The sequence below is a fragment of the Lagopus muta genome, chromosome 1 (assembly GCF_023343835.1).
Source record: "Lagopus muta isolate bLagMut1 chromosome 1, bLagMut1 primary, whole genome shotgun sequence".
NCBI lineage: Eukaryota > Metazoa > Chordata > Aves > Galliformes > Phasianidae > Lagopus > Lagopus muta.
In genome coordinates this window covers 114,275,930-114,293,853 of record NC_064433.1, presented here as the reverse complement: position 1 = coordinate 114,293,853, position 17,924 = coordinate 114,275,930, and the positions used below count along the sequence as shown (strand labels likewise).

At 34.8% G+C, this 17,924-nt stretch overlaps 1 protein-coding gene across 19 annotated transcripts in view; it reads right to left on the bottom strand.

Annotated features, from left to right (window-relative positions):
- The window catches only part of DMD (dystrophin), a 1,043,969-nt gene that overhangs the window by 253,170 nt on the left and 772,875 nt on the right, over positions 1–17,924 (bottom strand). For all 19 annotated transcript variants that reach the window (XM_048931232.1, XM_048931479.1, XM_048931663.1 and 16 more), the window contains 2 exons: positions 14,146–14,357; positions 8,606–8,760 (listed from right to left, as the gene is read on the bottom strand). In XM_048931232.1, coding sequence (XP_048787189.1) covers positions 8,606–8,760; positions 14,146–14,357 — 367 coding nt within the window. The remainder of the gene's footprint in view (positions 1–8,605; positions 8,761–14,145; positions 14,358–17,924) is intronic.

The window sequence follows — 17,924 nt, the reverse complement described above, 5'->3', positions numbered from 1 at the left end:
AAAATAGGCATTAATGTTATGCCCATGTTTAACTCTGTTGTACACACTCTTCACTGGAGATTGTTGGTGTGGTCACCAAGAATGACATGGAGCTATTGGATAGGTCCATAGGAGGGCCATGCAGATGATCGGGGGGTTCAAGCACTGCTCCTGTGAAGAAAAGCTGAGGGAGCTGGGCTTCTTCAGTCTGCAGAAGAGATGGCTCCATTCTCACTGAAGTTTTCCAATACTTAAAAGGAGCTTATAAGCAGGGAGGGGACTTCTTACATGATCTGACAGTGACAGGACTGAAGGAATGGTTTAAAACTAACAGATACTTAGTTTAGATATTACAAGGAAATGATTTACTTAGAGGGTGGTGAGGTATTGAAACAGGTTGCACAAAGAAGGTGTGGATGCCTCATCCTTGAAGGCATTCAAGGCCAGGCTGGACCCTGGGCAGCCTGAGCTGGTGGGTAGCAGCACTGCCCATGATAGAAGGGTTGGTATTATATCTTGAAGGTCACTTCCAAGCCAAGCCATTTTATGGTTTTATGAATTCCTTTCCATCCTTTGGAGTAAATCCACACTTATGAGACTTATAGTTCAGCCATTACAAAAAACCCCATCCTTTCATAATCAGTTAGAGTATATAGCTCATAACAAAGCAATAGAGATTATTAATAATTAACTAACATAGGTGAAGTATCAGTCTTAGCCATGTTCTAAACACTATGACTGATCAAAATTACTGAATTCTCCACCATTATTAACAATAAACAGCAGCATCTCTATTTTTTTTTTCTAAACCAACTAACAAAACAAAAAAACAACAACAAAACAAACCACAGAAATCATAAGTTGTGTTGTTGTGAAGTACAACTAAGACCAAAACAGAAATAAAAAAGAAATAAAAAAGAAATGAAAAATTAGACTGAGGTCTCATTTTACTTGAATTGAAAAATAAAGAAGTATATAAATAATACTAAAGAACATGAAAAAGAAAAAAAAGAAAACAAGATAGTAATAAGAGGAAATACAGAAAGTGGGAAATGGGTTTTGCAAGCATGGCATTTGGAGTAATTCCAATAAATCTGCTTTAACCATATATTAAGTCAGGTGAACAAATGGAGCCTCGAAGATACAAAACACATTTTAAAGAGATAAAAATAATACTTAGAAAAAAAAAAGTGGACCTGTATCAATTCATTGCCACAGGGCACTGGTGTTCTTAGCTGATACATATCAGCTACATAACTGATTATGTCTTTTGTACAAAGGATGAATGTACAGACATGTCAGCTAAAATGGTAATTCCAGGACCTACTATTTCTTATCATTTGCAGGAGCTATTATTATAGTGTGCAGGGGCATATAATATTTAGTGGAAGATAAAGAGCTCTGCATTTTAAAATTTGTCAGGGAATGTAGCACAGTACAATTAAATTTTGGGTAATGGTAAAGATGTGATGCACACTGAATGCTAAACAAGGTGAACATGCTGCACATTTCCTTTTCACAAGTTCCTTGCTTCCCTTCCATTTCCCTTTGTAGGTACCAGGGATGTCTTAAAAACTTTACCCTTAGATCTATGGGTTTAACGTCACCTTTAAACAATGATTTCTCACCACCCATATTTGAGGGAATATAAGAATAGTACATTTCTAACTCTGTTTTGCCATTTCCTTCTGCTTTGGCCAGGAATTTGACCACAATTGTCACAATTTGCCCCTCTTGCCACCGATTCTTATCCAGAAAGAAAAAAATCATTGTCCGCTGTCAATTCCTTTGTTAGTTTATACAACAAAACGTGTGGTCCAAGTTGAAACTCAGAGAAACAGAAAAGGCAAAAAATACTTTTATAAAATAGGCACAGTTGGTGACAACATCAAGGAGATCAAGGATTTAGCAGACTCAATGGTTCTTTCAGTTAAGAGTGTGACTGACAAGGCTGTGAGGGGAAAGCTTCCAAAGCTGTCTGTATAGGAGGTGATCAGAAGCTAAACAGCAGTGAAATACCAATGCCTGCAATAGCAATGGAACAGTCTGTAAAAAAATTCCATCGAAAACACCGGGAGAAAACTAAACAAGGACATCATGAGAATAATAATGCAAACAAAAAATGACAACTAAGGTCAAATTCCTTTGTGCTGGCACTCTGCTAGTCCATCAGCTTTATTAATTTCTGTTCAGTTGTTTGTTTTAAAGGACATGAAGCCTGATAAGATGCCTATTGAGGGGAAAGGAAAGACATTCATTTGTTGCAATAGGCTCTGGATGAGAACAATAATCAGTTTGCTAATTTATCTGCAGACTAACAGGAAATAAAGATTGGACTTGCAGGGCACAGAGCACTAGCTTCTTTTGTTGATGAAACAGAGACCAAAACTCTCTAAATTCTCTTCTGAAAATCTTACCTTTAAGAAAAAAACAACACATTTGTCTTAATTTCCTAAAGGAATAAGTACAAAAATAGACATTTCTGTTTTCTCTCACAAAATCAGGCTTACTCGTAGCTCCCTTAGTACATGGCTCCTCCTGCTTCTCCCATGGATGCAAAAGAATAAGAATTCTAGGGAGTGTTTCCATATTAAGCTGTGAATATAATTCATGTTAGTGCATGAAATTGCTCTCCACTTAGAATGCTTTGCTGTAAACTATTTAAGGATTTTGTCCCCTTGGGTTGCACTATAGCATGATAACTGTTTCATTTGCATAACAAAGGAATACAGTTTAGCAGACTAAATACAAACAAAGCAGTAAAATTTACTTTCACTTGAGTCCAAAATAAAAGCAAGAATAAGAAAAATAAATGAAAATGGAAAAACATAACTGTCTGAGCAGTAAGGAATGGTCTTTCAGATATTCTACTTCAGGTTCTTCTGCTTAGTTTAAATAATTGACTTGCTTTCAGTATCTGAGGCTAAAGGTCTCTTTGAGAAATGTCAGTGCTGTCATCCTCTAATTTTCTGCAGTGAAATCATTAGCACTGGATTACAGTTAACAACCTAACCCACTAAATTGTAAGCCAACTGAATTCATAAGTCTAAAAAGCCTGAGCAAACCAACTCTGGAACAAATAAGTTGAACAAAATGAATTTAAGAACAATGCCACTTTTCTCTTAGAGTTTATTTCTGTTTGCTTATGTGGACTCAGCAAAACTCCAGATGATCTATTGCCTTTCTGGGAGTAATAGAGTTTCTTGCTCACAGATGTATCTATTCAAGTGTCAGGGGCATTCAGTTTATTCACACCGGTATTAAGTTTTAAGAAACTTGTCACTGAAGTCCCACAGATTCTTTTAGTAGAATGCAGATGCTACCCTTTTCTGGAATAACTCAAGAACACTTCATCTTTTTTTTTTCCTCCCCAATACTCAAACAAATTCTCAAAATCTTAGGAATATGATCATAAAGGTAAAAATGACCAATCATGCCACATTCTTAGTAGCTTTGCTTTTTCAGTTCAACCTATCAGACTTTTGAAAGCATTGCACATCCAAGGCTTTCTTCTCACAAACCAGGCTTTGGTACCCTCAGTTGACTTTGAATCTTGGATCTGCATGCTGGTGGCAGTGCTACAGAAAAAGTGCAAACAGCTGAGTGGAAAACAAAGTAAGGTGAAAACTGAAACACAACCAGACAAGATGACTTTCAAGAAGTCAGCTCCAGATGGCATTTATCTCCTTTTATATATTATCCTATGAGCCAGTTGAAATGTCATTGTCTATACAGGTCTTGTGAACTAAAAAGGACGCGACAATGTTAAGTGATGTCACTGCTGACAAACTTGAGATTGTATTTTCTATGCAAATATTTGTTTCAGAGCGTAGACAGTTAGTAGGCTGCCTTTCACATAGGTAACAATATTTTGTCTATCATCATAAAACAATCCTAAATTCTTCATTACAGACTGCTGCAGAGAAGCTTTGGAGAAGCACAGACTGCTACATTGAGGAAAGGAAGCAAATAAGTTTCATGAAAATGAAAGAAGTTCTGTACCTTTTTGTCTGGATTGAAAGCTTTTTATAAGCAAACAAATGACAACAATAAACAATGCAACTTAGTCTCTCCTCCTGTTCAAAAGAATTGTCAACAGGGCAACATTAGTTCTTCATAAATGAGGATGTATAAAATTATTTACCCTTTAATACAATATTGGATGCATTATCTGAGACTGCAAAGTCTTCATTTCATCTAACAAGGTTTTTCTTTTATGGACCGAATAAAAGAATTCAAGTTCTTATAGAATCAAAAATAAGCAAAGATCTCAAAGACAGTATGTGGCAAAACCCTAAACTGAAATTTATTTTTCAAAATTACAAACTGAATCAATATTAACATGTACTATCAAGGTCTCTTACAAAACAAAATGATTGCCCTACAATTGCAATGCTTTCCAGCAGTCTTTGCAGTTTTAAATTATAATCTATTGTTAAGCTGCTGTGAATAACAAGTTTTGGCACGACATACTGGCTGTAAAAGGCAGTCAGTAATGTACCTACTTTCTTGAGTTTCACAAGTTGTTTCAAAGACAATCAAAAAATCATCAATATGAAGAAAAAATAAATGTTATTACACTGTGGCTTGTTAAAATCAGGATATTTACACAGGACACTTGACCAGTACCCTGTTTATCCTAGGTCTTATGTTTGTATAGATTTCTTGCTCACATTCACACTAATACAGCTCCATAGCCAGAACAACTGCAGACACAGAAGTACAAGCAAGGTTCCCATGCTCACTAACACTTTTAATTTATTTGTTTCACTGCACTCAAATAATGCGTGTCTACAGAAAGAAATTTAATAGCTGTTCATGTCCATGGAATTACACTGATTTTAGGAATGCAGATCAACCCTCAAAACAGAGAAAGAATGGAAAGAAAAATACTGAGCTGGCTTAGAGAATCTAAAAGAAGGATATGTTCGTTTTTTTTTTTAAAATAGAAGTATAATCATTCTTTCTTATCAGCAATCCAAGCCTAAATGAACAAACGAAACCTCTTTAGAGATGTCTTTCCAAAATAGTGCAGGTACGCTGCATAGTTCTCCAGTAGAATTGCCAAGCCGTCTCTCTATATATCATATATTTACATAAATGTGTATATATGTATACAAACATGCACATATGATTTTCAGTGCTCATGCCCTGTAGGAGGGAAAAAAGCTACTTTTTATAGTTTGACTGACATGTGCATTCTGTCTTATCCCAGGAGCCAGAAAAGCATCTTGAGCAGTAAAAACTGATAAACACGTGGCAGGCAGCCAGAAGTTCCACTGACACTGAGCATGGGAACTTGTAGAAGATACAAATATTTGAAGGTGCCTGTTACACAGTGCTGGGTTGGAAACCTAAGCGATTCTCAGAGAATGTATGCAATTACCATCATAATATATGCTCCATTTAAGAATGATCTAAGCACATTTTTAGCTTAATATTAAAGTTAGTGAAATTTATTCCACATTTGGTGGATTCCCAAGAATGGAGCAATTTTAAGCATGTTTTCATATTTTATACGATAATTCACATAAAATGTGCGCTTACAAATGAAAGAAGCAACATAAAAGCACCATAATCCAAATTTTCACATGTAGTAAATGAATAATAGCTGTTTCCTTCATTGTGCTCTTTTCTCTTGAGAACGTTTTAGTTCAACTGTCATATTTATTTTTGTTAATTCAAGCAATATAGCTTGCGTTCCCCTTAATTGTTTCTGCTTTAAAAATACAGTCATTTCTTGGCAAGCTAATGCTTTTAAAGAGAAGAAGAGGCCTGTTTACAAGTCATTTTAGCTTTCACCCAATTGATCTGTTCATGTGACTTTAATTTCTCTCCACACTATCAACAACAGAAACAAAAAAAGGAGCTTTGACTGAAACAAAAGTGAAGCCACAAACACTCATGAACTCAGCTAATAAAGAAGTTAGAATGCTATTTGTTATATTTCAGTGTTATAAAACAGAACAGTAAGTCTAAGGGTAAACATACAGCAATCAGCTGCAAATCTATTTAAGCAAAACAAAACACAAGCTGGCAGATGTTGCCTTAATGACTGAAAAACTTGCTTTGGCTGAACTATTGGCAACAGGCAAAGAGCAATACTGCTGCAGCTTGCCTGCCTGTTGTTTTACTGAGCTGGTACATGGGAAGGACGGTCTACGTTTTTCACACCAGCACTCAATTTTGATATTAATGGCTAAGTAGAGGTAAACCACATGAAAACAGTGTCATACACATTGATTCTTTTCAAAAGAAAACATGCACAAAATAATTAGGTCATTTGAATTAAGGATACAAGGGGATGAAACAAAACTCAGCACATGAATAAGCACTGACAAATTTATTTCTAAAAACATTGGAGACAAGGCCAAGACTATTTGGAATATATTTCTACATCACTACCAGGTCACTGAATGACCAGAACATTTACCTACTTGAGGTCTAGGTGAAAGTAGTACTCAGTGATATATCTGAAATTGTTGGATAATCAGCTAAATGGAGAGCTAGCTTTTTTTGTAGCCTGTGATAAATGGTTCAAGTCTCCTTCTTCTATTCAGAGCAAATATTACCTTATAGATTAAAAAAAAAAACAAAAAACAAAAAACAAAAAAACAACCCAAAAACATCACGACAATCTGTTGAGAACTGAAGTGAAAGGTAAGAAAAACAAAACAAAATAGGACAAAGTACAAAATACAGCTATTAAATTGGCACTTAAGTCATCTGAAGACCCACAGAGTCCATCTTCTCTTTCACAGAGTTGCTTAACAAGACATCCTGAGGATGTTTTTTCAAGAACTCACTCAGGAGCTTCTCAATGACCAAAAAGATTGGGTACCGCTTGGAAAAAAAGTGATAAATTCACTGGTTCAGAAGTGCTCCTAAGTTCAAGCCTTCTGCTAACTTCAGTCCATGTTTAACAGCTTTTCATGAAAGACAAACGTGACACAGCCCTCAGAAAAGCTTATGAACTAATGTTTGCAGCCTACATTTGTCAAGTTCCCAAATCCTGGAAAATCTTGGGAACATTATATACAAAACGCTTAATAGTAACCAAAACTTACAAAATCCTAGTTTTACAGTTACATCTACAAGCTTAATCCTACTCTCTTGTACTTAATAAGAAATGCCAACTCAGTTATCTAAGCAGCTCTTTTTTAAGCCATGAAATGTTTACTCCAGTAATTCATCAAACACACAAGCTGTGAACAACTCTGGGTTTTGTAAAAACTTGCAAGGAGTCTCTTGAAGGATTTGTAATCTCTGTTAGCCTATAGTACTCAGCTGATTGTGTGTGACAGTGGCAATCAGCACATTAAAGCAGCATAAGACAGACTTGCGTCTGTGCTTGAACCATCAACAGACTTACAGATGCCTTCCTAGCTATAATTGCTACCTGAGCAACCATTGCAACCACAGCTAGAGCTAGCCTTGAGAGCTACAAAGCTATCTCACCAATCTGCAGCAGTAGTTCTACACAAAGGCAAATACAATTCCTTTCAGTTCTGACATCTAACAATTCTGACCAACTCATTTACCTACTCACAGGGTAAAGTTTTGAGCATGACATATCCAGCCCTTCTCATGTAAGAAACCATCCAGCCAGTTTCTTAGGCTGCAGATAATATTTTTATTAATATTGTTTTTTAAATATAGCTACTACCAATACGGCTAAAATGGCTACTGCCATTTAGCCATACAAGCTGTATAATATATAAATTGTACAATTACAACATACATAAATGCAAGCAAAATACAAGCACACTAAATGCTTACACTAATTTCTCAGTTTAGGTTCTTTTTTTTTGTTTTGTTTTGTTTTGTTTTTTAAAGGAAGTGGTTTTCTTCTAGTAAACATCAGCATTATCTGTTTCTCATTTAACACAGTTTTTGTTTCAGTTATAAGCTATAAAACTTAATCCAAGATACTAAACTGATCAAAACAACTTTAATTTTTGTGTATCTTATCCAGTGTACAATTACGTAACCCCCTTTTACTACTACAAAGGAAGTCATTTTTATCTGAGGAGCACCCTGATTTTATAGATGGAATATTGGATGATCCATGATTTGGTGACAAGCTCCAAAAATTGCTTTTTGTAAGGGATTGCTATCTACACGAAACACTGCAAGACTATGAAATGTAATCAAGAATGTGATCAAGGAACTAATAAAAACTTCCGTGACTACAGATTTGCTTCAAAGCTGCAGGACAACATTTCTACTTTGAGCCCACTTCAATAGGATATGCTGTAATTTTCAGACTCAGTTTATGACTCCAACAATATCGCTGTTGTAACTGTGATGCAAAGATAGTACACTGAAATATGATACACTTCATTTTAAATGGTTAAAATATATAACCCATCAACTGAAGTTACCTGGCAACTGCTCATAGAAGAGGAGAATTGTAAGAAGGCAAATGTTATGTGAGACAATTAACTGGCATTCCAAAGACACACATCTACAAAATATGACAGAAGAAGTGTCATCATTCTTTACCTTTTTAACTGCATCCATATTATTCTCAAAACTTTTATCGCCTATAATCTCCAACTAAAAGCAGGACAATGAATGTTAGTGAATTTTAACAACACACCTAGTGACAGAATGTATTTCCTACCTCTTACAGATTGTAGCCCATGTTGCATTAATGTTATCTGTCATCAGTTCTACTTTTCTGGTGTCATCTGCTGAATAATCGCGGAGCAGCTTAAGTGCCACGTCATTCACCACTTCTATATTCATTTGCCACTGTCGTATCTCTTTTGAAAATTGCTGGGGGAAAAAAAAGAAAAAAGAATAAACCTCAGATTATTTTAAAAGAATTACACACATACTATGATCATTACAATAGGAAGTGGGTAAGTTGCACCACCAATATAAAAAATAAAACAAGGACTTCCTCAGGACTGACAGCTAAGGTTAGATTCTTTTTCTTTTATTTATTATTACTATTTAGGTCTAAGACTGCAGGACTACTGCTATCTCTGAAGGGATTAAGCATCAGAAATACTGTATGCCAAATAAAACATGGCAGCTCATATTGATAAATGTTAGCAGGCTGATTGTTCTTTTTTTGGACCTTAATATATGAATGCATTATTAATTCTTCTACTTGTGATACTGAAGAACACAGAGATGGAAAATATAATGAAATAATATGCTCCATCAAATTTTCTTCTTTGCAGTGTGAAATAATACTGAAGGTTTAATAAATAATGCCAATGCGTTCACATTTCTTTCTTTTTAATGTATTATCTTAGTGCATTGTTTATGTAATTAGTGCCATCTACTGGAACAACACAAAATCTGCAGTAAAGCAAAATTCTACTGGAAAGCCCAACAGTATCTTCAGAATGCTAATTTATGATTTTTATTATTTAAAAAGCTTTTTAGATTTTAAGCATTCCTTCTTTTCTTTCTCTCTTCCCTCCCCTGTTCATCTTCTCCTTTCCGCCCCGGTTCCTTCACCTGGGCCAGCTACCTTACTGCAGCAGCAAGCCAGGAAATGTGGAATACACTTTGAGGCAGAAACCAGATTTTGTGTAGTTTTACTGTTAGCCTTTTACCTCAGAGAAAATTTACATATAAATGCACTGAAGCCAGGTATTCAATCCATAATGTGCAACAACAAAATGAAAGAGAAAAGAGAATCAATGTTCTACTTGTACTTTTGTACTAGGCAAAAACTACAACTAAGCAATCAATGGGACAGTGCAAATGAAAGGAGATGGCTGAATTTGCCAATAGAAGCACTAAGTTTCATGTAAACACTAGAGGCTATCTATCCCCAAAACCAAAAACAGTAACACTTGACTCCCTTTATCAGTGGGCCTTAATAATCAAAGTTAGGAAATCTTTACAAAGAACAACTGTTATTCTCATTTCATGTACAAAGGTGTACTCATAAAATACTGTTTTGGTCCTGATAATGAATTCTCCACACAAAACTGAACATAAACATGCAGTCTTTGATTAAACAGTCCAAACACTAAATAAAAAATAGTACGTTCTGAATATTTTGCATACATATTCTTTCATCTCAGAAAGTCTGTAGGTTGATTTCGTTTAAGATTGGGACTGATAATGATGTCACCTTTGAAAAGCGTGTAGCAGGAGTTCTGAAAGTTTTATTCTTGTAATTTTTTTCACCTTCAAAGCCCTTGCCTGTTAAAAGGTGCTTCATCATCTTTAGGTCCCCTCCAGAATGTGAAACTGAAAACATCTATTTCCTCTCTTTCTTGTGTTATTCCCCTCCATGTCATTTACTATGCACCAGATAGCCTCAAACACCAAGACAGCAACCTCATTATGTATTTTGAGCAACAGATTTTGTTTTTATCAATCTGACATTAGAAGAGCCTTCAGACTCTTTGAGAACCACCTGAACATGTTAAATGCAGCTAAGATAAAGCTGCTTAAATAATTTTTGTAAGTTATTCTCTCATGTAAAGTATGGAGCTGTAGTCAGGAGCACTGATAAATACATCAAAAACGACCAGCACTCCTTTGGAAAGGATAAAGGCAGAAGGTGCTTTAGAAATAGTTTTTTACCTCCTTCCCTGACAGAATTATATAAATACGCAATTGTTAATATTCATTTACACATAATAACGTCTATAAAAACAAAATTAAATAATGTTTACAGCAGTTATCATTTCAGATTTGTAGGTCTTTTATAGCAAGTATCCATTCTGTAGTTACATCTATTAATCTTTATCACTTTCACTCCACCTCACATCATATATGCACGCTACTACTTCTTTCTAGCCCAAGGCATTTCATCAGTTTGACTGTTCCCTGCTTTACAAAGAAAAGTTGCCTCCGCATTTTTTCTTCTGTACTGTAGACTAATGGCCAGTAATTTTTACATTGAAAATAAGTTTTGTCTAGTTCCATGCAATGTTTACAGCCTTACAAAACATTCCAAACCCAGTTTTATAATAAAAAATACAGAAAGATCCATTACATGGCTATTTCCAAAAGCATTGATTCTCACCATTAACTTCAACACTAATCCATTAACTTCCTGATGTTACAACACCGGATCATCACTCGGGAAAGAAATTATGGATATATAGAGCTTTGTAACACAAACATTTTGGATTTTCTACTTTACTGGAAATTGGTATGTAATTTTTCACCAACTTTGATGAGCATACACCTTGTTTCAACTCTACTCTTTGGGCACACACCTGAGAACAATGCATTGAGGTAAATGTTTTACCTGCCTGTCCTATCAGACTCTTATTAAATTCTGTCTTACATAACTGTAATGATTTTCTTTTTAATAATTGAATTCATGGCATTCTCGGATATCAAACTAAAAAAGAAAATGGGGAAAAAAAAAAAAAAAAGCATTAGTCCTTAGCAAATTAGCTCTGAACTAACTTCTATCTCAAAGGAATCATAGTTTTAATTAGCAGCTACACTGTCTGTAGTTCCTTTTCTTTTCAACATCAGTAATGAGTGTGTCAGATTCTATTAAAAACCATCACTGGGCAAATATAAGCTGGCTACAGATTTTACTTTCATGCTAGAATTGTAAAAAATAAATAATCAAAGGACAGGTGTTGCTGAATTTACTCATGTATAAGGATGCACTACAAAAAAGCATTAACACGAACACTGACTTAGAGTTCACCTAGAGCAGAGGAAAACTCAATAGCAATTAATAAAATGACAGCTTTGTTTTCATCGGAACAGCAAGCCAAAACACAGCATATTTACTCTACTTATTTAGGGGACATAAAAATATATATGTTTGGCATGGAAGCCTGGAAAGCTTTTATTCTGAGGACTTGATATATTTCTGGGTCCTTCAGTTTTGATACTGGCAGACAGAAGAAATATAAAGCTGTTAAATTCAAATAAGATTTCAGTTTTGCTTAGAATTCATGACCCCTTATCTTGAGCACGAACACAACAGCTGATGCTGTCACTTTTGAGAAGCTTTCATGAGGGAACTGACACAATAGGAATTACTGGCAGACAAAGATAATTCATTTATGAGGACTTGTGAAAAGAAAAAAAGGATTAAAAATGAAAAAGAAGATTCTCTAAGACAGAGGTGAATACTTTTCAGACTTGTGGGAGAAAATCAAACAAAGAACATACGCCTGGAATAGTAGAGCCTGTAGATGCTCATATCATCATGAGGGCAAAGCAAATTAAGTAAAGACTAGTCATGAGCCTGACCACCTTTAACAGCTACATTATAATTATAGTCTAATATCTGGAACTGGACACAGTGTGTAATATTGAATTCACATAAGGACGGAAATGGCATAAGGTACTGATATCCTAACTGCTGCTTCTCTTTTACAGAAGAAGTAAAAAGAATATTCACAGAATACCCTTTCAAAAACCCCGTTCATGCAGAGATACATTCTATGAATGAGTATACAAGTATATTTTCTCTACCAAGAGATGAAGAAGAAAAAACAGCATCTTTTTTTCTTTGCTTCACTAAGCTTTAAAAAAAAAATTTCTATGATTTTTCATAAGGCATACACACTTAAATGAGCCTCTTCTCAATCTCATACATGCTTGTTAAGAAAAAGTACACAAGAAATTAATCTCCAAAATAACATTTTCAATCATTTAATTGTGTAATTCATGTTTAAGACATAAAACACTCAAGACACATAAGACGTAACACAGTTTGCAGAAAACAGCTGTATTTTTTTTTTAATAATTGTGTCTCTGTTGAGGTTGGACATTGGCTTTTTCAAAGCTTTTTTTTTTTTTTTTTTTTTTTCTCCTTTTCTTTTTTTTCTTAAACAAAAAACTGGGCAGAGGCTTGAACTCCATCTCTGCTGAAGTTCTCTGTGCTGAATGACAGTAGTACACATAATCTCTAATTATTTCCTATATATTAGTGAGGAATTGTCATTCTTCACCATAATCCAATCATCACAAGCAATGACCTTTATGGTATAATCTTAAAGAAGAAAACCATTTCCCAGTCCAAAAGCAAAATGATGATGAAAGTTTTAATGTTTCCTACAGGCAAAGAAACAAGAAAAAATAGCTGATTTTGTATCCACTTCTAACTATCAGAAATGTAATGACTAACTGATGATTGAGATAGCTGAATACCAACCATGGAGTTACACACACAGCAGCAAAACCAGGTGATGTGGACTTCACTCCACTATACTTCACAGTGGTATAACAGCCTTAAAAGAATAAGGCAAGTAAGACTGATGAAGCCCACAAACTTTAGCCAAATGCCTGAGTGCTGGGAGTTAAAATAATAAAAATAATACCAGGTCAGAAGAGTAGAACATATCAGAAAACATTTGTGTAAGTATTCTCCCGAATAACTGAAAGGTAATGTTCCATTAACATGAAGGCAGAACCCAGGTTAAAAGGCTATTCAACTGATTGGTTTCAATCTTGTTTTTCCCCAAGCAGAAAATGAGATATTATTAATCTGAAACAGCTGTTCTCAAAATTTATTCATGAGAAATGTCACCAAAGTATGACTATTTAGTTAACAAGAAACTTTAAAGCTGATGCAATAGTTAGGGTTCATCTGAATTGCTTGAGGTATAGTTCAGCTAATTAAGTTAACTCAGGTTCACATTTTAACAAAATGTGCAATATATTTGCCAAAGACATAAAATTAGCTATTTCAGATTATTTGTAATTAATAACCTGCCAAGGTTGAATTGAGTGAGATTATCCCGTTGCAAATCAAAAAACACTTGATTTTAAAATAGCTTGTTGTAGTTTTTCCTTTTCTTTCCTAACTTTAACTACTTCCAGGCAACCTATACAAATTCCCTGTCAATGCAGACAGAAATACCAATATTACAGTGTCTCTAGTCTGCAGTTCCAGGGCCTCAGATAAGGCTAGTGTACAAAACAGATGAAAAATACTTCTGCTGGTGAAGAGATTTTTTTCCTGCAATCAGCTATTTCCTATGACTTACTAGACCAATTTCATTCAAGAAGTATGTGACATACACTTGAAAATTAATTTCTTACTAAATTTTTGTTGAAAATGGGAAGGGATAAAGGACTTATCTTAGAGGTGCAGTGTTTAATATTTAGAGGACATTTGCTTTAACAATCTAAAGCAAGCAGACGCATTTTCAATCATCTATCCACATTTTGATTATTTATCTTAAATTCCTATTTCTTAATACTGACCTTAAGCTCAGTGTTCTGCTTTTTCAGAGCTTCCACAGTATAGGAAATTTCTTTCCACGACTCAAGCTTTGCTTTTGCTTGTTCAAGAACCTGTTCAGCTTCTTGTTTAGCTTCCAGCCACTGTGTTGAATCCTTTAGCATCTCATGAAGCTGTTGTATTCGGCTTTGGAGGTATCCATGCACATCATCCCACTGGCTCTGTATTTTTTCAACTGGTGAGACATAAAGAAAAAACAAAAATTGAGTAACTTAAAAGCCTTTCCTTTTTTCTTTCAAAATGGAGTAAATATTTCTAGAAGTTACCATATTGAAGAGCTCTTGTACTTTTCAGCTGTAACTGCAACTAAGTTCAGTTTAAAAAGAAGTGCAGATAAACTCTTGTAGGCCATACTGAATGATTGCATGATGAATATTCTGTGTTTTGACACATGAAGACAAAAATGCCTGGCTCATGACTCGAACAGCATTAAGAAACACAATCACGTTTGAGAAGTAAGAACTGCAATCATCTTTAATTCTTACCAAACAAACTCAAGGCTTAATAATTTTGAAGAGCAAGTCCTTTAGGGACTCCAGTAATTTTGTTTAAAAGATTTGTCGCAAGATATAATTAATGGTTACATTTTCCTAATGCACTAAGGCAAATGTTAGAAGAGTGCAAGGGCTGTCTAAAACACTATTTTAAGGAAATGTGATTGTGGTGAACACAATAATCACTAGTAGCATAGTAAATCTGCTACGTAAAGCACGAGACCTAGTCTTCCAACAAGACAAAATATAACCAAAAAAAAAAAAAAAAAAAAAGCACAAACACTTAAACACTTTGTTCTGCAAGAAGAAAAGAAGAAATAGTTTCTTTTTAAAAACTACATACATTTCCTGAGTTGAGTCAGCATAAACTACTTTTCTTTAAGACTAATTCACTACACTAAAAATTCATAGATCTTTTAGGGAAGGGCACAGAGATTCCTAGAATACTTGAAAGCAAATGAAATTATTAAACCAACACAGCATCATAGATCCAACAGTGCATCTCATATTGCACAGCTGATTCCAGAGTGGTGGAAGCTAAAGACTAAAGGGATGAGAAATGCATCAGCAGGGAAAACAGACCTCCACCTATTGGTGCTGTTCGTTTCTTCTGGAAGAAGAGATAAAGATCTCTGCAGGGGCTCAGCTGATGTTCAGGGAACAGGAAGAGAAATGATCAGTATCCCCTACTCAAGCCTGGGGAAAAAGTCTGTGAGTAAGCACATGTGGCATCATGATCAGGTCAAAGGAAATGCAAAACAATAGCACATCTTCGTATCCACATTTCTTCCTCTTCATTTATTAAATTAATTTTGGAAACAGCACAATACCGCAATTGTAAGAGTCAGTATTCAAAACTGTCTCAAGAGGATTCTTAATTATTCAGTATAGCATTTCTTTACCAAACAATCTGCAAAGGGACAATCTGAAAAAAACAGCATTTTTTCAGGCTTAAGGAAGTAATTTAAGTTTCTTTTATCAATCTATGTTGCCATTATTTGAATTTATTATTACAAAATATATTTCACAACTAACAAATTGAGTATCAAAATGAAAAAAAAAAAAATGTGCAACAAGCAGAAATATATGCCATTATTTAAAATGACTACAAAATTCAATACTCCCATTAGTCTTTTATATTTAATAAATGAATAGTATAGCTATTTTTATAGCTGCCAACATTAGTACACTCAGTAGAACACACAGTAGTACTCACAGTATGCTTATATAAGTCTGACAAATATCTTGCTAATAAACTGTCAAGATAATATGTTATACAAATTAAATCTTGGGGGACCTTTTCCACATCGGGTTATTTCTAAACCATACTTTTCCTAAACAACACAGTGCTCCAGCTGAAGTCCTCATTTTACTTGATTCACACAAGTTTTGCACTTGCTTACAAGAAAAGTGTCCCAGCATGGCTCACTCTAGCTGCTCCCAGTTCAACACTAAAGTTCCACAGATGAATAAGTAATTTCAAGGCAATTATTTTTTTCATCAGTTAACAGTACTGATAACTAGCTGTTCAACAGTGACTACATCACTAATGTGGGCAAAAGACATTTTGCTGAACTTAGTAAGCCATTAGAAGAAAAAAAAAAGGGGGGGGGGGGGGGAAGCATTTAAAGCAACCATTTCACAATCTGGTTATCACTGATTTAGGATACAGAGGAAAAAAAAAAGATCTTGGGGAAGGAGGCTACTGACTTGAGATTCAATTTTGTATTTTTTACAAAATTTTGTTACACTTTTTTTTAGTAAAATAGATATAGCAGAGAAACAACAAACAAAAATAAATTGCGCTTTCTCTATTAAAAGTTCCTAGTATTGATAAGACAAATATAAATCTGTTCCCTGAGAGTTCACTATGTTGTTTTTAACACAACAGCAAAAGAAACAACAGAAAAGGAACGTGAGAAGAAGTCAATCACAGGATAAATAACATTCACATTACAGTACATTACATTGAGCCTAAGCAAAGATGAATAAAGGAAATCTTTCCAAACCAGTTAGACAAGTAAATTAAATCCAGAATGGACTCCAATAAAGGGAACAGTTAAAAAGAATTTGCAAGTAGAAAACTTTTGTTTTCCTTGGCAAACACATAATTCTAAACTGCACTCATTTTGATCTGTAGGAGCGTGCTTTTCAAAAACATTGGTTTTTTTTCATTGTATCTTCATGAATTTAAAGGTTGGCAGGAGTAATATGGTTATGCAATCTGACCTCCTGCAGAATGCAATCATAGGGTAGTAGAGTCATGGACAGTTATAATTCATACTACCAAAATAAACTACTGACGCACTTCAGCTGAAAAATGAAAATCTTTTCACATGCATCTATGAGTGTTTCAATTTACTTATACCTTGCAACAGTGATCATGATGAAGACACACTCAGCTTGAAATCCAGCCAATTCTGGAAAATGATTTTTGAATAGTTCTATATTTTTTTATATTTCCTGAATTTTATTGTTTTTCCCACTCTCCTTTGTAGGAATAGGAAAGAATCCATGAACTGAAAGAAAAAGGAGTATCTGAGATCTTCATTCTGAGGGGACTGAGTAGCCTTACAGAATGGGATGTAACTGCTGAACAGAATGAAAATGAGAGGAAGAAAGAAGTTTGCATTCTTTACCAACTGTAATAATTTTGGTTGTCAGTGTAAGTATAGCAGGTTAGAAAAGCGGAAGTGGTGGATGCAGTCATGCAGCATCAACAAAATGTTGCTACAGAACTGCTTGAAGGCCTTTGTTATCTACACAGTTATGTGACCACAAGCACAACATGTTACATGACGCTGCCTGGACGAAGCAGCACCAGAAGAGAGCAAGACATGGTATAAGGAGCTAAACTTGAAACTATAACATTAGAAAGTGTCAAAAACATTTAAAAGAAAAAAAAAAAATCCCAACCTGTAGGTGCTTGGGCAGTACATGCTAGGAACTGCCCACACCCAAACTGATATTGCTTATCCTGGAAGTATACTACTTCAAAGTCATCTGTACAAGCAATTTTTAAATGATATGCTATTCAAAAAATCACTTATACATCTTCCCAGGGTTTATGTCCTTTCCAAAGTGGCTTTCAAAGACAAATACACATTTTAAGCATCTTCTTTGTATCTAAAATAATCCACCAGGTCGGATTTATTTCTACTTGAGTTGCAGCCCCAGAATACACTTTTCTTTGAATTTCCAGATACTGAATTTCATCTTATTTCATATGGTTTGAATAGATCTACCCT